The 24,505-nt window shown below is 33.1% G+C and overlaps 2 protein-coding genes across 3 annotated transcripts in view; both read right to left on the minus strand.

Moving 5' to 3' along the window:
- Positions 1 to 4,514, minus strand: part of LOC126781374 (inactive peptidyl-prolyl cis-trans isomerase shutdown-like) — a 92,407-nt gene extending 87,893 nt beyond the window's left edge. The window contains exon 1 of the mRNA XM_050506332.1: positions 4,504 to 4,514. The gene's annotated coding sequence lies outside the window, so the exon portion shown is untranslated. The remainder of the gene's footprint in view (positions 1 to 4,503) is intronic.
- Positions 1 to 24,505, minus strand: part of LOC126781393 (LIM domain transcription factor LMO4) — a 158,700-nt gene that overhangs the window by 15,155 nt on the left and 119,040 nt on the right. For both annotated transcript variants that reach the window (XM_050506355.1, XM_050506354.1), the window contains exons 3-4: positions 24,150 to 24,308; positions 22,777 to 22,972 (exon numbers count right to left, since the gene is read on the minus strand). In XM_050506355.1, coding sequence (XP_050362312.1) covers positions 22,840 to 22,972; positions 24,150 to 24,308 — 292 coding nt within the window. In that variant the 3' untranslated portion in view covers positions 22,777 to 22,839. The remainder of the gene's footprint in view (positions 1 to 22,776; positions 22,973 to 24,149; positions 24,309 to 24,505) is intronic.

Genomic DNA, 24,505 nt, shown 5'->3' on the forward strand with positions numbered 1-24,505 from the left:
AGTACTCAAAACTGACGGAGAAAGTCAATCGTGGACGCGGTCGCACCTGGGCCGCAAGTTGCATAGTGAAGTTCTGCTTCTTCGCGTAGTATGCTTTTAACTTCGGGTCCCATTTATGTGTGCATATAATATATTATTGATAGTTTTTATACAAAACTTTTTTTTTAATTTACCCATCAAGTTACTAAAAATGTTTTGTTGAATATATTTGTTTACATGGATTTTAATATTGTATTATTTTTGCTTGAAATCAAGGCTTGATATTTTATCAAGTCTTCATAGAGTTTAATATGTATTCCAAACCCGACACATAACAGCTTTTACTTAGAGCTATTGCCATCTGAGCTTTGCAACTCATTAGAGGGTTAAGAGCAGCACATTAGGTTAAGTAGTACTTACAGATTAGCGCGCCCAACGAGCCGCGGAGACGGTGGAAATATATCAGCTTTTAAGGTAAGTACAACATTCGAAATGTCTGAATTGTATGAAGCGTAACGAAAAATATAACTACTAAATTAATATTTCGTCATTTTCGTAAAACGAACTTTTCTGAATATTAATAAATTATTTTACATGTAAACATAGGATAATAGAGATAAATTGAGATTTTAAAGGAAGGCAGTAAGTTACTCAGACGCTGTCTCTGTACATACAACACGATTAAAGAAATTCAAAATGATTATGATGACGTCATTCTTTATTGTTATCAAATTCAAAGTAATCGATATTGGTATCAATTATTGGACGAAAGAGTTAATCATAATTAGCAGGAATATATTAATCTAGATTACACTGTAATTTATTCACATGTGAAGCATATTAAGTTATAACAAATTATAAAAATTGGCAAATTTTAATAATGTCAACAATAATATATGTATTTTAAAGGATACCTACACATATTTACGTTACTATAAAAACACACACACACACAAACAAATAAATATTAGTTAAAAACATATATTTTTGATTGAATCACTACTGGTAAGGATCGTTAAAATTTATTATTTTTTAATGAAACCTTAGTATTAGCAATCTCCATACACTAACTATCCATAGCCTATTGATGTAAGTAGACTATGGATTAAGTATAGAATAAGGAGCAAGCCAATGGTAACTTTTGAAATACGTCTTGTGTACAATTAAACTATCCGTGAGCGAAACGAATTGTTTTTCGACCATAGTAACCCTCTCCCATTCGATTTTAATGCAAGTCATAAATGTGGTTACGAGGCCCAAATAAAAGTTGAACTTCACATTATAAAGTTTTAAATACAATGAATGAATTCCTTATAAAAACATTATACAAACTTGGTCTCATAGCGCGCGGTCTCACCTGGCCCGCAAGCTACATTAAACGTATTGTCGTGTCGCCGCGAGTCCCGATCGAACCTCAACAACTTAATTGAAAACCATCATACTGCTCGGGTACATGGTAACCCTTTTGATCGGATTCGAGTAGGTGGGCTGTACACGTGTTATCGTGGAATAATGTATAGTCCGGTAATTGAATAAGGAAAGATATGAGGATAAATTAATACTATGTTCTTTTAAATTTATCCGGGTTATATGTTACTAATAAATATTATTACGAGTATGTGCAAATTTTTCAGATTATTCTCTAGATGGGATGTTATGATGTGGAATTACGTAATAAAGTACTTGTTTATCATAAGGCCGAGATGGCCTAGTGGTATGAACGCCTCACGCGCCTTAACCGATGATCGTGTGTTCATACCCAGGCATGCACCACTGAATTTTCATGTGCTTAATTTGTGTTTATAATTCATCTCGTGCTTGGCGGTGTAGAAAACATTGTGAGGAAACCTGCATGTCTCTTATTTCACTGAAACTCTGCCACATGTATATACCACCAACCCGCATTGGAGCAGCGTGGTGGAATAAGCTCTAAACATTCTCCTTAAAAAGGGAGAGGAGGCCTTAGCCCAGCAGTGGGACATTCTCAGCCTGTTACTTATTATAAAACAGAATACTAAATTTAAATTGTACCAAGCGGAACAAGCGGAAAGCTGACAGCTAGCTTAAAAAACATTACTCATATATTTACGAGATCTATCTACCTACTCGACTTAGCATGTTCCACCGAAGTAGAAACATATGTAAATGTACGTTCATTGAACTTACAGCAAAAAACAAATATTACGATTAATTTAATTATTGTAAGTAACTTTGCAAGATTTATATCTGTGAATACTTTGGGCAATAATACTATCCACGCAACTAATAACATAACGATTGAAGCTGATATATACCTAGTACCTACAGTTTAAATAAAATCTACAAATTAAATACGGAGTTAAAACTTTTAACTTGTATGAAAGTATTATTCATATTGAAGCAATAATATAAAGTGAAATTCTCTGAAAACTAAGTAAAATTAATTCAAATCACTGTTAGTGTGTAATAAAGGCCTACGCCGGCGCCGCGGCATCTACAGGGAGTCCAAAGAATACGCCAAAATGTCCCAAGTTTCTTCAGGCAATCAGGGCTTAATACCGTAGTGAAGTTTCAAGTTGGAAAATTATAGGGAGGGGGTGGGGAGTCCGCCGCGTGTCATCTCGTAACATCAAAAATGCATTTAAATCCAGCGCAATAAAAAACAGCGGCGGGAAGTTTCACTACGGCCAAGGGATTGAAGACGCTTGCTTCTGTGCTACCAGACTGAAATATAAAATATGTAACCATCTGTTTTGTTTTTTACTATCTGCGACCTATTTTTTATTTATTTAAAATTCGAACAATCATTTTTCAAATATTTGTGGAATAATATTTGATTACTAGAAGTCTTTATTGAGCGGTACACGTGCGCTTTCCCGAACAACATGCTTATATTTGATAAAACATGATATTTTCACGGAATGTAGGTTATAACATAAAAATATATTAACTACTACACAAAATATAAGGAAACTAATATAAACATATATTTCACTTTTATAGTAACATTAGAGTATTTTTTTTACAATAAGTTTTACACATACTTTCCGTCATACAATTTGTAATTAATATTAAACACAAAACAGTATGGGTTTCCCAACTTATTAATTTCCTTACATTATTAACAAGTTTATGAAACGAACGGCCTTCTGTTATTTATTTTGGCGCTAGAAAAAATATCCTCGTAAAAAGAGTATTTTAAAAATAACACACGGGAACAGCAGCAAAAAAAGTATCACTATTTTTGTATCGAATAAAATGCAAATGAACTCGTACCAAAAAGCGACATTTCCTCTCTGGAACGTCTTTATTGAGGGTGAATTTACGAAGCCAAAATGTAATAGCGCCGACCCGTTAACATCGGCCCAGCACGGTAACGCGACTGATGTAGTAATTAGCCCAAGTGATCGTGGTGCTGATAGCGTGTTATAATAAAATTAAATATATTCTATTTATTAAGGTTGAATGTGTAAAATAGATATATTATAAGTATAATTTTCCAAAGTGATTTATACCAAAGTGATTTATATAGCCTTTGGATTTCTTGTTACATTGATACAATCACACTATTTGTAATAAATTCAACCAAATACAATGGTATTGCAATGCAAAAGAAAAACTGTATATGCAAATAATAATTACATTCTTTTTCATTTTCAAATATAATTTACAAAACAAATAGTATCTACGTATGCATGTGTCTCTTTATAAAGCGATAAAATTGAATTATGAGGTAGCATTAACATTAATATCAATTACAAAATGCTCATAAATTCAATGGCACGCGTGTAATGCGACAATTTAACAGAAAATTAAAATAGGCGCCGCAAACCGCGGACGTCAATTCGCTATAGTTTGTCCAATTTATCAGTGCTGAGAGTCGTTCGGAAATAATCGTAATCGAACCGAGCACTGCGCCGAACAATATGGGCCGATGTCGGCCTCTCTAATTGGCCCTTACCTGGAGCGCACTCGAGAATGATAAAGCCCCCATTAGCCGCCCTATTATTTACCTACTCGTCATTAGCGTAGACTTCATTAGGATAACGAGATAACAGAGCCAGTTCGAGTAGGGAGCCCGTAGTATTTTTGGTGTTTTTGAACGGAATCAAGGAATTTTTGAAGAGCACCTATCGAGCGCCCGAGGAAAAAGAACGAGCTAATTATTTACAAGCAGGTAAGAGGACGGAAAGAGTCTTTGGTGGTACTTAAGAAATGAAAACGAGAGACAATTGGAGAATTGACAAAAGGTAACAGACCACCCGCGACCGGGCGACGGGCGTATGCCGATCCTGTATGTAATATTCGACGCATGTCATTAAGATCGCTATCGTTTATAATAGGAAAAATATCGATGTTGCATTGAGCCCTCGGTGCTGTTCGACAAAAAACATGCCGAATTTATTGTTAATTATAAAACTCCGGCGTCGAATATTAACCCGGAGATGCGATGCCGAGATAGCAGCGGGCCTATTTATTTATTATTTAGATATCCATTGGTGCGGTCACGACTCCATATTGTTTCGCTGTAATGGCATTAATGACCTCGGTTTAAAGTTGAAGTGTTAATTTGATTTAAAATTATGCCCTCGATTACGATCTTCACGTGGAAGTTTTACCCTAAGCTTTAATTACAGCGGTGATCCCTGATGGAGTTGGCGTGATATCGCTCTTTCACGTTTAATAATATTACATTATACCTTTTATTAAGTACTCGATGATTAAATGTACGGAGGCCGCCCGGTGAGAATAAATACGCATAGCGTGATACGTGTTACTTTTGTTTTTTAGTAAATATTTGATTGGTTACTAATGTAATTTATTTTATGAATATAAAAAGGCTTAATAATGTTATTTTTAGTTTATTTCCTCATGTGCAAGGAATTAAATTAAAATATTGTTTTATATTTGAACGTATTTATGAATGCGTGACTGAAAGTTAAATAATAAAATGGTTACAATTCGTTCTGCTTGTGGCATTTGAAGCCCCCAAACGAAACAACCGATTTCGATGCAATTTTTTATACATAATAAAAATTTGTCGAGATTGTTAAGCTATCTTTAATGGAAACCTACACAGCCTTCTAAAGATCATTTGTATTTTTCTGTCGGGACTAATGAGTCAGATGTTGCGTGTCTAAGTTAGAATACTTATGATTTACCAGCTATTCACTTATCATGTGTTACAAATATTAAAAAAACCGGTACGATTCATGCGCCAACTATTGGACGTTGATGGGACCACGCCAGAAATCTTTCAGGAATTGCTATGAGACATTGTACAGAGTTTCAATTCAAATGCTTGAACCACGTGTATTATGAAACAAAAACAAGCATGATTTTATGATATATTTAAGGTTAGCTGTTTTTTACGGCTTGGTCGTCACGAAACGCTATAAAATGGTTCAACGAATTAAAAAACCATACCTTAGGGTTTTTGAGTTTGGGCGGACAATTGCTCATCAAATTTGTATCGACATCAGACGGATGATTCAAACGTATATGCAACAAAGAAACATTTTTTTGCATGTTTATAATGCAAAAGTTTCTATTACAGAAATGTGAACACTATAAATTAAAAATAGGATTTATTTTATTTATAATAACGTATTGTACATTGTATCGATAAAGTTATAAAATTCGAGGACCTTTCTCGACAAACTTACAATGAGGATACTCTCAGAATGCAGGTAGATTTTTTTTAAATTTAAAATGGTTTTCGGAACATAAAATATTACCCAATACCCAAATTACGAGAAGCTACGTCAATTTCTGCTTGAATTTAATTATTATAGATTATTTAATAGGCTATTTATAAATAATTGTAATGCATATTATCTACTCAGTTATTCGACCTATTTTTTTTTAAATATAATTAATAAGTTGCCACTGACTGTTCAGTATAAAGCCAAAAAGGTTATAATTTTAAAATTCGCACAAACTATATTACATCATATAATGTATACATTATTTTTACTATTTTTCGTTTTCAATAGAACAGATCTTTCTGAGATGAGTTATGCAATTTATGCTAAATTCTTGATAGAATAAATAAGCAACGTGGCTAATGATGCAGAAGAGTGAATCGTTTATGTCTATAAAACATTTTGTTGTCCAACAAAGAAAAGGAAATTAACTATGCACATTTAAAACCATAGTATAATATAGCAAAGTAATAATTATAAGTGTAATTATAAGTTAAAAATTGGCAATCCGACAAGACATGCGAGGTTTTCGAGTATGGGAGTAAAACCATGTCAAATTCACTTAACACAAAGATCCAATAACGATTATTGGCCCAACCCAGGACCGGCAGGCGGATAAACTAACCATTAAACCAACGAGGCGTTTATTAATATGAACTTAATTATAAGGCTTACGGTTTTATGCAATAAGAACAAGACAGATAATGCAATCGTAGCGCAACTGAAATACGATCGTCGTTCGTTGTAAACGTCACATTAATTAGCATCCCGCTAATGAAGAGTTATGGCGGGGTAATGAGATGAATGTATTTATTAGCTCAACAATTATATCGAAGCTTGATTTTGATTGTTAAACTGTAAAACATCGGACTAATTTATTAGCGTTGTTTTTGTTAAATTTGGTACTTTTTTTTTGTTATTACATATCTATATTCAGCATTTACAATACGAGTCAAGTTACATACAGTATCTTGTCTCATAATTTAAAAAGCGACATTTATTAATTATTAATTCAGATTTTTATATTACTTAATTTTACTGCTAAAAAGCAAAAAAATCTAAAAACTTAGTTTTGTTGTGTTCCGGTTTGAAGGGTGAGTAAGCCGGTGAAAATACAGTCAGATATAAAATTTTAGTTCCAAAAGTTAGTCGCAGCTTTGGTAATGGAAGGATGGTTAATTTTTCTCAAAGTGACATGGTCTATGGGCGGTGGTGACTACTTACCTTTTGCCAGTCTGCCTTTCAATTTTAATTTAAAAAAAAATCTTGTTTCACAATGAATAATCCCAGCCATTCTGCGGTTAGAAAACTGACAGAGCTTATTGTAATTTATTTTAATTAGTTTTTTTTATAAAATTGGCTAGTAAATGGTCACCTATACAAAAAGATATTGTTATTGCAATGTGAAATTATATTCCTTCCTACATATAATCACCACCATCAAACATGAGATCTAACATAATATGTCCCAGCGTACACGACACTCACTTATTAGCCCTCAAATAAGACAGCAATACATGTATTGATGTTTATCGGTAGAAAAGCTGATGAATACCCGTAAATGGAGACGTAGACGTAAAAAGCCTTACCACAAGTTAAAAGTTAAAGTCTATTTATTTATATTTAAATCGCCAGTTTTTGACCGTATTTTTTGGTTTTAATTAATTACTATTGTACCTTGCCCACACTATGATAGTATTGGTTTTATAAAAAATATTCACATCATTCACAACCACTATTTGTTATGTATTTTATGTATAAATATAGATTACATATTAAATAAAAAAATGCCGAAAAAAACGTCACAAATATTTTAAAGCACGAAGTAAATATTAGAAATATAGTTCCCTGAAAACCCTTTAAGATTCGGATAAGTGTGAATCGTTGTTCAAAGCCGAGAAAGAACAAAGCACATTACCTCTAAAGAGGGCGCAAAAAGACGTTAATAATATTCGTCAAAGCACTCCGGTTACATTAAATCAATTTGCCCTTTCCGCGCGGTAAGTAGCGAACGCTGTAATTGATAAGTTGAAATCCTTGTAGCGAGAGACTAGAGTTTGGCACTGGCAACTCGGTTTTCAGCTCATATACGGTATCTTACTTTGCGTAAATTATGTTTTTTAACTTTACTGTCTATCACAGGACATTTGCTTGCACCTAATTGAAAAGTTCAAAAAAAGAACAGTAACAGCCTGTTAATGTCCCACTGCTGGGCTAAGGCCTCCTCTCCATTTTGAGGAGAAAGTTTTTAAGCTTATTCCACCACGCTGTTCCAATGCGTGTTGGTATAATACACATGTGGCAGAATTTCAATGAAATTAGACACATGCAGGTTTCCTCACGATGTTTTCCTTCACCACCAAGCACAAGATGAATTATAAACACAAATTAAGCACATGAATATTCAGTGGTACTTGACTGTGTTTGAACTCACGATCATCGGTTAAGATTCACGCATTCTAACCACTAGGCCATCTCGGCTCTTAAGAACATTATTCCCTTATTAGTGAATAATGTTTTATCAGGCACATTGGATTGTATGACTACAACTTAACAATTTTATTAATAAGGTTTTACTAAATATTTTTGAGGGCATTACGTGATGTATTCTTCATTGATTTTGGTCACTGCAGCATCTTAAGATGAGTCTGTAAATATCCCAGTGCCGAGGTAAGGCCTTTTGAGAAGAAGGTTTGGAGCTTAATCTACCACGCTGCTCTAATGCGGTTTGGTGTACACATGTGGTAGATTTTAATGCAACACATGCAGGTTTCTCAGCGATGTTTTTCTTCATCGCATCGCTTATTAGTGATAGTGAACATTATTTACTAATAAGGGAATAATGTTCACTAATTAATTATTATTATTTTTTACTTTTCTTTTAGTGTCAGGCTTACTATACTATTCTTTTAGTATTTTTAATGTCTTGTGACAGACAATAAATGCAATGAAATGCAGTCAAATAATTATTATATTGTATATGTCGTATAACGTATTACGTATCTGTAGTTTTAGCTTAATGTGGTTCATTTTAAGATGTAAACGAAGTCTGCAACTTTACCTTCCGTCGTCTGTAAGTTAAGAAATAAAATTAAAAATATAATTCTGTAACTCGTTGCAGGAAGCCACGGCATGTTTAAAAGTGAAAGTTCGTTCTGACGACCCAGTGGAACCGGTTAAAATGCCTTCGATTTGCGATTAATTGCAATTATATTCAAAGCTCATTGAAAGTTAGTGAGCATGACGACTCAGGCGCAAGCATTATATTACAGGATTGAATTTCATTAATACATAATTAAAAAATAAATAGCAATGAGGGTCATTAATAATAATATAAAGAACATTAAAACATATTTTACGACTTTGATTACTTAAGTATTGTGTTCTGTTCTGTAATTTGAGTAAAGAAATTAAATACAGACTTTTTTTACATAAACTTTTATATAATATATAAGAATGATGACATTTATACATATGCATTAATTACAGTCTCGTGGCAGCTACTATAATTCTTATTTTAATGCTTCCATGGGGATCACATATATCCTTTATTTTATGGACGTTATATTTTTCTGTAACGTGGTCGTTAAGTAAGTTTATCTTGATCAGAGATTTTTATTGATGAGATATTATTTTAATTGAATATAGAGGGATAGTATTTTTTTAATTTTAATAACACAAGTCAAGTAAAGCAAATATTTAATAGAACAAATTACAATACTATTTAAATCAATACACTCATTATTGTTAGGTGTTAGTAAATAGTATTGGATCTAAAAGTAATGCCTGCCTAATATTGATCTTTTTTTGTCTTTGTCTTTTGTAGTGTGTGTTTTTATTAGTGTTTAGTTTAGTTTAGTTTAGTAGTTTTTGTTAGTGTGTGTGTTTTGTAGTTGTCAGAGTTAGCTGATAATATAAATTTGTAATAAATACTAGTAGAATAGTTTTTTAAATGTTAAATTAACAATAATAATAATAATACTTTATTGTAATCCATTACATACATATTATAAAAAATAGCCCTAACTCCTGAACTGGTGTTACCCGTGCGTCAGAAGTCAGAAGTCAGTTCCTTCCCATTAAATTAGTATAATATAATAGTATTACAAAGGGTCTCATTACTCATTATTGTAAGTTAATCCAAAACGTGTGTGCTTGGGTGTGTAAATGTGTGTGTGTGTGTGTATGCTAAGTTTAGTATTTATCAATAGGTACTTACGTGCCAAAACCACACTTTATAAATATTTAATCTGTGGTTACAGTTTGAAAGGGATCGTAAAGGAGTGCACCGGAACAGATCGTACGACAATATCCTAATTCACTCGCGCGAATGTAATCCATTAGTGTTCCCGGCCCTCTTCGGGGCGCCCCCTAGCCCCCGCCATTCATAATATACCTCCATATCATTTGTATTGGCACATGTTTCATATGACTAATGGACGAGGGCACATTACAGGGACATCTGCTTATTGCAATCAGGGTGCTTATAAAAATCTTTATGTGATTGACAGCAATGTTACGTGATGATTGTGAACCTTCGGTCTTTTTTATTTTATGAAAGTAACATTTTTCGAATTACAGATAATGACAATATTAGCAATATATTAAATAAATATTAAGGTAGTATGTTCATAGAACTATATTATATTCCCTAAAATTTTATATAAACAAAATGAAGGTAGCTTAAAGAAATGTCATTTCTGGGCTGAACTTCTGTTTTTGATAAGACATTTTCAATCTACACATGCATTTCTTTACGATGTCTTCCTCCACAGCCGACTACGGGATGAACTATAAATACAAATTAAGCAAAAAAGCAAGGGGCATTCAAATATTTGAACATGCAAACTTTCCCGTAATGATCGCTTATTTTTAGAATACGATTAAAAAATAAATGTACAAAAACCCGTTTCTATAGTTGATTAGTTCTGCAGTTACGTTTAACTACACATCGTTAAAATTAGTTAAGAAATTATAGAGTAATGCTTTTAAAATAAGCGCTAACAAGAAAAATGACTGCAAACGTGACCGCAGCCTCAGAGAGCTGCATAGAGGCTGCTTAAGGGCTTATTAATTACTGAATTAGACGCCGCTGCTCCTGAGTGAATTAAAGTGACGGGGGAAATGTCCCGTCTCGCTATTTTGCATCATCTTAAAAGTGAAAAACATTGTAGGTATCCATTTTAATCATCTTAGGTAATATTTTTATTCTGTATTTAAACAGAAATATCGAAATATTAAAAATAACAATATTGAGAATCATATAATAATAATAATATCCTGGGACATTATTCACACACGGCCGTCTGATCTCAAATTAAGCAGAGCTAGTGCTGTGGAAACCAGACAACTGATATATTACATATACTACTTTTCTTTTGTAAATACATACTTATATAGATAATTACACCCAGACTCAGGACAAACAGATCTATTCATGCACACAAATGTCTGTCCTGGGTGGGAATGGTGGTAGGGCTTTGTGCAAGCTCGTCTGGGTAGGTTACCACCCACTCATCAGATTTCTACCGCAAAACAGCAATACTTGATATTGTTGTGTTCCGGTTTGAAGGGTGAGTGAGCCAGTGAAATTACAGGCACAAGGGACATAAAATCTTAGTTCACAAGGTCGGTGGCGCATTGGCTATAAGCGATGGTTGACATTTCTTACAATGCCAATGTCTAAGGGCGTTTGGTGACCACTTACCATCAGGTGGCCCATATGCTCGTCCACCTTCCTATTATATAAAAAAAAAAAAAAGAATCGAACCCACAACCTTCGGCGTGAAAGGCAAGTATCTACCAACCACGCTAACCGGCTCGTCGTCGTTATAAAGAGGTAAATTTTATTCGTAATATAAATGAAATAACAATCTTGAAAGCTTTTAAATCACATATCGATACACATCATATACACCAATACAAACATATTTAGGAAATTAAAAAAAAAAGTACACAATACAAATAATTTTCTAAATGAAAACATGGATTTTTACTTAACAATTCACTCTGTTTGCCCTCTGAGCTTTAATACATTTACCTATCTGCATAGATACCGTTATAGCGTTTTCAGAAAAATTAAAGAAAGTAATCAGCGGAATTACGTCGGCTACTAAAATATGTATTCGTCATAAAAGTATGCGTCGACTTCTGTGGAGGATAAATATTCATTATAGAGGATCGTCGGGCGTTTTAGCGGGATTAAATGCTATTAACTCGCGTCGCGATGCTCTCTCGAATCAATCGAAATTGAATATCCGAATTGTTGGTAGTGAGGGCCTATTCGATTAATTGTTTATTTAGAGGTAAGTAATTATAATGATAGTTTTTATAATGAAATAGTTTAAAGCTAAATCGATTTTCTTATTTTTTAAACGAATTTATAATTGATATACTCGAGGTAATATCTGTTATTTTATTTATTAATGATAGAGTATCAGATGTATCGATGCCTTGTTAATTATTTAGCCGACGCAAAGTACTTATAGCAAGTAGACCAATTAATTTATTGGTTGATTATATTGAATATAATATATTGATGAGATTCTATCAACATCTGATGTTATATACAACGAACGTTAATTATTGCTTAGTTTATTTATCAAACAAATGTATAATAATAAACATAACTGCAAATGGTATGTTTATAAAAATATACAATGAATAATAAATAAAAACAGGTTTATTTCTGATAAAACATTGAGGAAATATTGCCCGTTAGTAAAACTAAGAGGCGGAAATTTTTGTATGGAAATCAAAGAAATTCTATAGCATGAGATAAGTAAACTATTAAAAGATCTAATACATAAAATGCATATTATATTATTCGACGAAGTTGCGAAAGGAAACTTGTCATATATTAAAGGTGACTATGTTTTTATTAAGAGCAATTATCGTATTAATTATTTTTTTTTAATTAAAAAGGCACTCAGAGTTGGTGTCGGTCGTTTATTTTTGATCGTACTTTAAGTCATACAATTAATAACTGTTTATTTATTGTTGTTACGAATTTCATATTAGCGTAAATTTTATTTTCACGACATCACATTCTTATTTATAAAGAAATGATTTTTGTACAAAATTAAAAAAGTTAATATTACTTACATTGTTTAGACATATTATTTTGTTAATATAATAAATGTAATAATTCGTGTGTTGGATGTTTGTTACTTTATAATTATCGACCGATAGGACGGTTTGTACGGTAATATTGAATTAGGTTCTGGAATAGAACTGACCTTCGTTTTCCTACTAATATAATAAAGAGGTTACTTTTATTTGTCATTTTTTTTTCAGATTCACACAAAATTACTGAATCTATAGTTTAAAATCTATATGAAATATTTATATGTTGCATAGTCTTTGCGATATAGCTTATTATGTTTACGTATAGAAGAATTAACGATCAGGTTTCGCAAGCGAACGTTGACAAAACTATAACAGATATAAGAAAACTTCGTATCTGAGATTTGTAGATATTAAATTTTTTTACAAAAAAGTATAGACCATCGTTTATAAATAAGTAACTAAGTATTAACGTGAACAGAATTATGCGTAGTACCAGCGTAGATACTACAAGATTTTGAATATACACATGAGAAAAAATACAGCGGCGTGCAATTAGGTGTAATTGGCATTGAGTTGTCAGGGACATTGCTTGGCATGACACTAATTGTATTATAATATTTGTATTTATCTAATTTGCGAAGTCCAGTCGTGTTTGTTGTAATAAAAAAAAGAAAACATATTGTTATCAATAATTTTTCGTAAACAAGCAGGTACTTCAGTAACAGCCCAGTTTAATGTCCCACTCCTGGGCTAGGGCCTCCTCTCCATTTTGAGGAGAAGGTTTGGAGCTTATTCCACCACGCTGCTTCAATGCGGGTTCGTAGAATACACATGTGGCAGAATTTCAATGAAATTAGACACAAGCAGGTTTCCTCACGATGTTTTCATACACCGTCAAGCACGAGATGAATTATAAACACAAATTAAGCACATGAATATTCAGTGGTGCTTGCCCGGGTTTGAACCCACGATCATCGGTTAAGATTCACGCGTTCTTACCACTAGGCCATTTCGGCTTGGCAAGCAGGTACTTCATAGTAAATCAATATATCTTGTTTATTAATACATCGTAATTACAATTAAACCGTAATATATATTATATATAACCCTTAAAAATATAATCGAGTTTCTAATCAGTGTAAAGACGTTTCGTCTCATTCAATATGTACGAGCGTTGTAAACACCGCCCGAGTTGAGAGGTACCCACTAATTAATTACTCAACTCGCTTTCAATTAAATTAACTCGGAAAGCGGCATCGACACGCAGAATCGAGCGATTAAGATCGTTAATGTCGATCAATTTTCCTCGTTAGCGATCAATAAAGTTATTACCGTCCTGTAATGTTTGCACGTGATGCGATTCTATTGGTATTCAGCTAGTGTTTAGTTTATACGGTTTTATAGATGTTTTATTCGATTGAACGCTACGATATAAAAAAGTGAATTATTTCAAGTTTTCTTTTTAATTGATTATAACAAATATAATTTAGTTTATAATTGAAATATTTACATTATTTCTTGTAATTAATTTAATGTTTAATGAACACAATCACATCAGTTATTGTTAAATGTGTAAAGTGTATTTAAATATTTACAGTATTAAAACTTATAACTGATAGCAGTTAGAACTATATATAAAAGTAGTAAATAGTACATGATAATTAAAATAATTTAAGTATATAAATTATTAAAGACTCAATGAATAAAGTACAACTTAAGTTTCAAATTAAAAAACGGCCTTCAGCTTTAAGATATAAGCGATTTCCGCAAACAAAACCGAGTAAAACAAAAACATAATTTCAAAATTTGTATCTTAAATACGGAACACTAAAACTAAATTGGCCACTCCGAACTAGTTGAACCGAGTTTTAAACTGCGCCCTTAGGGGGGAGGGGACGTTTTAATTACGGCGTTTAAGTAAAAGCGGCGCAGCATCTAGCTAGGTGCATTACACAGATTCAACCACCAAAAGCCTCCCACTTAGCTAATGAAACATGTTCGTGTATAGTGTTTTAAGCGTCGTCGCAACGAGGCCTTCTGAGCATTGTAAGCGGAACTCGGGACTCGGCGAGCGCGGGCGGATTCGGCGGACTCGCCTCCGCAAATCCTCATTTACTTGCATTATTTTAATGGAGCTATTGTGGGCGGATGTCCTTTGTCGTGTGCAGATGCGGATCCGGCGCACCGGGCTGTGGGAAATGTGCCGGTGCATAAGTGCATCACTGGCCTCATTCGGCCGGTCGATCCCGAATTAAATAGCAGAAAGCTCCATTTCAATTTAGGGGATTTGAATGAATCCACTCTAGAATCACAGAAGAAAATGAGGTTTATTGTAGTCGTAGAACCGATAAAATAGACGCAACCGGAAAGCGACGTATCCATTTAACTAATTAACTGGGACGCAGTCGTTCCGAAACCACGCTGGCGTCCGCAGAGAACCCTCGGACCTCTAATAACTGGCTTCCCTAATAAGCTAAGAGGTTGTCTTGCTCGTATAAAAATGCAATAGACGGGACCCAACCAACGACGCCGTTTAAACTTTTCAAATTTTGTACAGCGCCTTATTATTAATTTTAAATTGGATTAGTAAATTGCTTAAGATATATGTGTTTAATATGTTGTCTAAAGTAAATATATTATGTTCATATTGTTTTATTATTCATGTCTCGCTTCGCCCGCGACTTTGCGCACCGGAATAGTTAAAATGACAATAAAGTTTTTGACTTGTATTTCGTCTTTATTTAGTTTGATGACTATCAATTTAGTGGTTTTATAATAAGTACAGAAAGAGACACTATTCCATTTTAAGCATGGAAATATTTAATTTATTTTACGTATATACATCATATACTGAATAAATTAATAGTATATGTCCACCGATTTAGTTTCAAGTAATTAAATTCCGAAAGTGTTGCATTTAAATAAAAAAAATTAAAATCAAATTGGTCTCCATTAAATGAATTGCTCGCATAGTGTCACTGGTTGATTAATTCCTGAGCCTCGTGACGCCTAAACTACCTTCATAATAACTAAACTAGACACGAACTGGGCCCAATGAATAAATTAAACACTAATTTCTTGACACACTTTGTCTGAGGCGGATCACCTTGTACGTAATACCAGTAATATCGTTATTATTTTAACTACTCTAATAACTCATACCAGCTTCATTGCGACATTCGGTATTTGAGGTTTTAGTAAATATTTATACATAAATTATTTGAAAATATTACAAAAGTACTAGCTTAAACTATACATTAATAATGTTGTTACGTTCCGCGTGTTGTTAATTCTTACAAATCTTGAAGTTGTTATTTTCATATCTTATGAATATACTCTGCATAAATTATTATACTACAAAAAAAAAACGGCATTCCAAACAAAAAAAAAACACGAAAGGGCATGGGTATGAATAAAGGGTATCTTGATTGTTTTAATTTGAAGTCGAAAACGTAGCATACAATATACAAATTTAAAAAAATAATATTTTATATCAAATATAGAAAACTAAATTTTTGCTTTCGAGGACTAATAGCTTCCACTTTAAAATTTACACAAAGTCACAAAGTTAAAGTTTTTACGCTTGTAAATGATTTGGGATATGTTATATGTACTTGATACAACTGTATTCACTGTACTACATTCGCAAAGGTACCTTGAAACGAATAATTAGTGTGAAAATAATTAAATTAAGTGAGAGCAGCGGATCGTTAGCCGCACGCAACAGTAGTGGGTTCGACGTCCGGTCCGCTCTCACGAAGGGCACCAATCATTTGAACAAAAAAAAGAGGTAATGTAAACAACCTCGACTCATTATTTTAATGAAAGAATTATCTGTATTATAATCTCAGTCGATTCCCTAAATAAAATTATCACCCATTTTATTTTGATAGAGATTGAATCACTTTAATTAATATATATGGAATATTTTTTTTAATTGTTTTTAGTTTTATAATATTGGTTATACATTAATAGCCATCGTTGACAAAAATATTGCCATTCTATTTGCCTTAAGCCTGTAAAATCATAAAATATTATTAAAATATTGAAATCCTTGCATGTTTTTAAAGGTATTTAATATTGAAAATGTAAATCAAATGAAAAGAGAATATTTAATAAACGTAACTTTCGAATGTCGTGCTAACTTACTGCAAACGACCTCGCGTGCCGCGAACGCTCACGGTATATAGAATTAGATTGCTAATAGATAGATATCAGTCATCAATCAAAATGTCCAACTTTATAAAGCGATTGTTTAACTCAAATAGCGCCGTAGGTAGTCTGAGGTAGCTCTGGACAGACGAAGTTTACTGGCGTAGCGTTTGCTCACTTATCCTTTGACAAAGAGTTGAGGATCTCACCTGTCCAGCGCACTACGTCAGCGAACTGAGATCAGAGAGGCAGGCGCCGAACCTAGCCCGGAGCCAGGTCCTTTGTGAAAGATTCCCAAAGCGAGTGCGAGGGCACTTTGATGTCGAGCCCGGCGGGTAATTTGGAAAAACGTTATTTAATTAACTTTCGACAAGTCCTAGTAATCGTGTAACAAAGCCGCCAGGTGAGTGGTCAAGTCTTTGAGCGTGGCGAGGGCGGTACCGAACTTGATTTTTACGCCATAAGCGCAATAAAGGTGCTGTCATTTCCACGTGTTTTCCAATTAACATCGCGCCTTTGACCGCCATCTCTCGCACAAAGTAATAGCGGCTCTTTGTTTTGCAGTTAACAACATAGTTTAAATAAAGCTGTACTCGTAATTGATCCCCTTTGGGCTAACGATTGACTGTACTCGCTTATTTTTTATACGTAATTACACCAGACGTCGAGCAGGGTGTTTGCAGTCTTCCAAAGCTTTATTAGCAGGACTGGACAGTAGTTTTATGAGTTGCCGAAATAAGTTTGGGGGGTATTTAAACTTTACAATTGGTTAACAGAGCATTTTGCGAGAGCGCCGCTGTAAGCAAGCGCGAGACGAGGAGATGCCCGCGGCGTTCGGACGATGGTCGCCTACGAGATAATTAACTCTATGAACTATCCCTGTGAGAACTACTTCATCTAGAAAATTGTTTATATTATAAATAATTCATTTTATTTTTGAGTTATTTAACAAACAATACGTATAGCGAGCGAAAGTTGAAAGCGTACAGTTTTAAATGCGGTCGGTATATTATGATACATGGTGTCCGAAGTTCGCGCGTTCCATCCGAGTGAGTCCCTCATACAAACAAAGCGGACTTTGTGCGGTGTTCATTGAACAGCTTAATTGCATTTCTTTGCTACTTCACTATGTTCTTCGCACGTCTCATAGTCGAATTAGTACGTTAAACAGCTCTTTTAGAAAAATACCGTTTGTTTTCATAATCGGATCTCGTTATACGCGTTTTTAAAATTAATTTTAATGCAAAAAAAAAACAAGATCTGTTTCGAAATGTGTTGAATACAATTATAAAATTGCACATTACATTGAATTTAGTAATTATTATAAAGACGAGTAATAAGTATAAGTAATAAAAGTTATAGTTATTTGTCACAATACAATTCGAATCGAAAAAGCGTAAATGGTTTGGTAATCCACAAAATGTTTGGAAGCAAGTTTATATCATGTCCGTTTTGCAATTGTGACTTTTATTCCAAGCGAAATAAGGTTGTCAATGGCGTTTATCAAACGCGAGGTTCCCTCGTCTTCATCTCATTGTTTCGTTTATGATTCCTGAATTTTTAAAGCCTTTGAAAGGACATGCATTTTGTATGTAACATTAAAACGAATTTATAGACATATACTTATATGGCTATATTTACTTTTACTACTATGCGATCAAATCAAGTGCTTATTTAAAGTAACATTAAGTTGCATAAATGTTATTTGCATTCTTACATCGTGTTTCTTTTAATAATTTCATATTCAGAAATAGATTAAAAGGCGTTTTGGTAATATGAAACTTATGATACTATAAAATATGATTGTATACAGCTTAAGTAGACAATACAAATTTCTTATTTAATATATATATATAGTATAGCACTTCATACCCAACATTCATGGACTCACAAAGAAAATACTCATGTACCAAGGATTTATATTTATTAATCAAAGTTTGTATATATGTCAGTTTAAATCAATTTTAAAATAATTCCAACTGACGTATCGATTTCAAAATTTGCAAGTACATATATGTATGTTTTTCGAATGACAACAACGACAATCATCAAGCTGATCTGATGATGCAACCAATAGGTGTATAATGGATTTCGTCACAGGCTACTATATAATTAAATCCTGCAGTTTCAGCATTACAAATAGTATGTACATTAATTTTAATAATATTTTTTAAAACTACATGTATATTTTATTCTTTTTGATAAAAAGTCGACTTTTAATGAAATCTTTATATTATTTTTTTTCACAAAGCACAAAATGTTGTAAAAACTTACCTCATTAAAACGCATACGTGTATTATAGATGTTCACTTTAATTAAAACTAATTACTTATGTCCGTTTTATTATGCCATATTTGCTACCGGAATTAATTAAATATTTTACGTGTTGGCTGCTTTAGTCACGGATAATAAATGTCTCGTAATTGCTTGACCAGGATGTTTTAACTGATTGCGAATTTAAAGTGGTTATAATCTAATGTAAAGATTTATATACACGCTTTATTAATTTTAAATTGTGTCAAATACACCTATATATAAGTATTTTATGTTTATTAAGATCAAAACAGAATATTGACATTTAAATAAAAATAATTTGCGAAGGGCTTCAAGTGTTTAATAGATCGCAATTCGTTCTGATGATGCCGGAAAAATTTCGAGGTAATTTCATAGTTATAAAATTAATTAAAAAATATATCCCACGGTTTAATCTAATTGTATACGATTCAAGTCTGTTCTATGCTCATTAAATAGCCTGTTTCGTATGTTGAATTTATTAGTAGTACCTACTCTCGAATTATTTCAAATAAAAGTTCAAAGTTTTCACAACAGCCCAGTCTTTGGCATTGTAAGGAAAATAAACCAATCCATACATCGCCAACACCTACCTTGTTTATAATTAATATGTTATGTTACCTTGTGCCTATAATTACACTGAGTCACTCACCGTTAAAACCGGAACATAACAATACTAAGTCTTGCTGTTTAGCGGTAGAATATATAATGAGTGGTACATACCCAGACGGACTTGCACAAACCCTACCACCAAGTGAAATGGTGGCCACCATTTTGAGGTCGAAGGTTTGTAGTTTATTTTACCAGGCTGCCTCAAAGCGGTTGGTGATACACATGTAGCATAACTTCATCTGACATTAGACATATGCAAGTTTTCTCACGAGGTTTTTCTTCATCGCCGACTGCGGAGCGTGTAAGAGATGAATTATAAGCACGAATTGAGCACACCAAAAATTTGTGGTGCTTGTCTGGGTATGAGTTAAAATATTCGGTTAATATCGATGTATTCTAACAAGTACGCCTTCTTGGATATAAAGTTTTAAATTTATTATATTATATATTGTCAAGGCTTTCCGCATTTCGTACTTATTAATATATCCGATGTGAGCTTATGTTATATAAACATAAACCATGTTAAATATATTTAGGTAAGTTTAATATTATTATATTAGAGAAACAAATAGTATAAAACAACGAGTACAGCCAATTGATCTCACTACCCGTACCAGTGCCCAGGCAGCGAACTCAGTGTTTATTAACTTTACTGAACTCTTTTAACTGCATTCTTTCAAATATCTTTTATAAATTCTGAAACATTGGAGAATGCTTAAAATTATTGCCTATCAGCTATAAGTATTTTCTCTCGTTATTAATAAAATAACGATATGCTTTTTTACTTTTTTGTAAACATTTTCGACGTGTACAATTGTTTCAAACGAAATTTTGGCAAATAATTCATAGATATGTCTTGTAGAGAAGTCGTTTATCAAAGTTTTACTCTAACTATGATAAAATATAAATGTGTATAATATATAAATAAACTTTATTAACCAATATCTTTCTTAAAACGTTGAGATATTACGTAATAGTTTCGTTAACCGGAAAAAACTTAATAACAAAACAATCGTGAATATCATTAAAAACATAATAAATTTAAATTTGATTTTATGTTATTTACGAAATTAATTAAAGAGATTGACCATGAGAGGATATTAGTACAGTAAGATTATATCTCAGTATCGGATTTCTTAACAACTTGAAATTTTATTATTAGATAGTGGATTTAAAAGTGGGTGACCTTGGAGATAATGCGAGACGAAATGTGTACAGATAAAAAAAAATGGAAACAAAAACGTATTCACGACGCTAACACTCCGTAACGACTTCATGTATATTTTATTTCGTGTTTAGACCTGTTCACACTTCAAGCAGGAACTGAGTCAGGTTTGTTACGAGTCGACTTTATATAAGTGGAGTTCTGAATTAGATAGAATAAAAAACTTTCATAATAATGGACTGATTTACTTATAAATAGTTGATTCGGTGGTGATTAGTTAAGCAATGCTGTCATCTTCTTTCGAATGTCAAATCAATGATGACAGAAAGAGAATAAGCGGCGCTAAACAATGTTTAATCGTGGAATTATAAATGAAATGAGCTTCGAAACATTCTCCTCAAAAAGGAGAGGAGTAACAGCCTGTGAATGTCCCAGCAGTGGGACATTCACAGGCTGTTACTGAAGAATGTTTATAAGTAAAGCGGTAAATATTGATGGTCCCGTAAAGTTCTCTTCTGTTAAGGAGAGTGTTCGGAACGAATTCCACGTGCACATAAATACACGAAATCTTCGCTTAAAATAAAATTATTGTATGCAATGGATTCACACTGCTATTTTCAATAGTTTTATCAAATTGAAAAAAGAGGCATTTGTAGACCTGTATTGACTTTCAATTTTATATAATAATTACAAGTATATACAAGATTTGTAATGTACGGATTTGTTACGAAGCAATTTGTTTCCGATAGCATAATGCAATGTTTGTGACACAAAAGTTAAGTACTTTAAAGCATACCTGAATTAAGTATATTTACCTAGAGGTTGATGTAATTATCACTCAGGTGTTGCATAAGTGGAAAAGGAACGAGGAGTAACTTGGGATAACAATTGAGATATTTGCTATTGCAAGTTCTTAGTGGCTATAAGGATAAAAGGTTGATTGTGTACTTTGGGATACGGCAGTATGCAACTAATCATTGTTGGTACTCGTTATTAGTGCGGTGTGCATACAAAAGCAAATACGTACGTTTATGTTTGGGATATAATTTCAAAATCATTAGTGTCGTTATACCAGCGTTAATCATCAATGTGTATCTATTCCAATTTATGCGATTAATTAGATAATATTGATAGTAATAGCAATTAGAGTAAATGAAATACAATTCGTTAGAATATACAATAATTATTTATTTAACATTACTATTGAAATAATGTATATTAAATAATTATTTTGCATCTATTACTGGATATAAGCGTTTTAAGCGTAGTAACACTGCACCTAAAACGATCTTACGAAATCAACTTAATGTAAATTTTATTTATTATGTATTGATCATGCTTCATCTTCAAATATCTGTTATGAAATAGTAACAACAATAATGAATATATAATGAATCATTATTTTACGGTTATGGTCACCAACGCCAACACCAGAACCAAATAAATATTAGCCTGAATAATTACAACGTCATAGACAGGAATTGTACAGTAACAGTAACAGCCTGTAAATGTCTCACTGCTGGGCTAAGGCCTCCTCTCCCTTTTTGAGGAGAAGGTTTGGAGCTTATTCCACCACGCTGCTCCAATGCGGGTTGGTGGAATACACATGTGGCAGAATTTCAGTGAAATTAGACACATGCAGGTTTCCTCACGATGTTTTCCTTCATCGAAAAGCACGCGATGAATTATAAACAGAAATTAAGCACAATTATAAACAGGAATTGAACTTAATGAATTTAACAAGTTTAGAAACTACAGCGCCATATAGTATTAATCACGGAAATCTTTTTATAACTTCGACCTCAACAGTAAATTAAAACGTACCTCCTCATAGTCTCTGTACGAGTGTTGCGCTGGCGCAAGTGTCGGCGCAGGCGCAGGCAATGCTCATTCGCGCGAACGACGCGGACGACCTACTTTGCCCTTGCGCACAGGCGCACCAGGAGTCGCCGCGTTTGCATTCTTCATCAGCTTCTGCCAGTCCTGCTCGCAGACTAGTGACCCCGCGAGCATGTAGTACCTGTGAGAGTGAACCTTTAGCAACTAGCCTGTATACAAAGGGACATAGGTTACCTAAAAACCCTCATTCCCCAAAATTCCACTTACACGCACGCTAAGTCGCAGACGGAAACTTTTTACTTTGTGGTAGGACTTGTGCAAGCTCGTTTGGGTAGGTACCACCCTCTCATCACGTATTCTACCGTCAAACAGCGTTACGTACGTATTTTTTTGTTCCGGTTGGAAGTTTGAGTGAGTCAGTGTACAAGGTACAGTGTACAATAGATAAAGGACATAACATCTTAAGCCCCAAGGTTGGTGGTATATCGGCCATGTAAGGAATATTGGCCATGTAATGTAGTTAATATTTTTTACGGCACCAATGTCTTTGAGCGGTGGTGACCACTTACCATTAGGTGGCCTATATGCCCGTCGACCTAACCTATGTTATAATAAAAGGAAAATAGTGTGCTATAAAATATTGTTAGCACTTCTTGTTTCCCAGTTAAATGATTATTTATGATAGTTTTAAATTACAATATAAACATTATTATTTTATTAAAAATACATACAGAATTTTGTAATAATATCTTTCATATATCGAGTGAGTATGGATTCAATATGAAACTTTATAATTTAGTTATTAATATAGTTTCATAAATAGTAGTGGCGGTTTTTATCCGATTGATAAAATATACTCATTATTCACTCATTGGATGATGGGTGGTAATTTGACAATCAATAAGTGTATTTTTTATAAAGAAAATAGGGTTTTGATTTTGAGTTTTAAGTTCGTTATAACTCTCAACATTTCACCTAATAATAAGACAAATTAGAAACATTAGACAATTGATTCATCATAATTATAAGAATTAATTTAGAAAGAACAAATATATATATTATGATATCCAGCTTGTCTCTGGAAACAGCAACTTAAAATACTTCTTAAAAGTTTATGTTTGTATAATTTCAGTTATACAAATGAAGTGATCATAGATTAGAGATCGAGAGAAATCTGTCATTTGTTCATATAATCTTTTTTGAGAAATGCGTATCATATCGTTTGAAATCTATTAAATTTTATCTTATAAACTGATTATATTATTATAATGTCAAAAGACATTAAGAAAGAAATTAAGAGTTTCACATTAACTAAAATAATCGTTAAGATTACTTTTTAAAAGTTTATAAGTATTTACCTATCGCCTTGCATGAGGTGTGAGCCGCATTTCGAGCACGCGAAGCATTTTATGTGGAAGACGTGGAGGGGCTGCTGTGGCGCGTTCGTCCTCATCACGAACTCGCTCGCGGGTATTGCCTGCCCGCACGCTGCGCACGCGCCGCTTGAGCCGAACATTCTGGAACAATAATAAGAACCAATTACATGCATTATAGTTCTTCGTTTAATCAAAATATATATGTTTAGGTAGATGAAAATAAGTTAACGTTATACTTATAAGTACTAATTTGAAACGCAGATTAATTTATTTCTTTGTACAAATGGAAACGGAGTTTTACGATACTGAATATTCCATTCATTTTTTGTTAAATAACT

This window comes from Nymphalis io, chromosome 3 (assembly GCF_905147045.1).
Source record: "Nymphalis io chromosome 3, ilAglIoxx1.1, whole genome shotgun sequence".
NCBI lineage: Eukaryota > Metazoa > Arthropoda > Insecta > Lepidoptera > Nymphalidae > Nymphalis > Nymphalis io.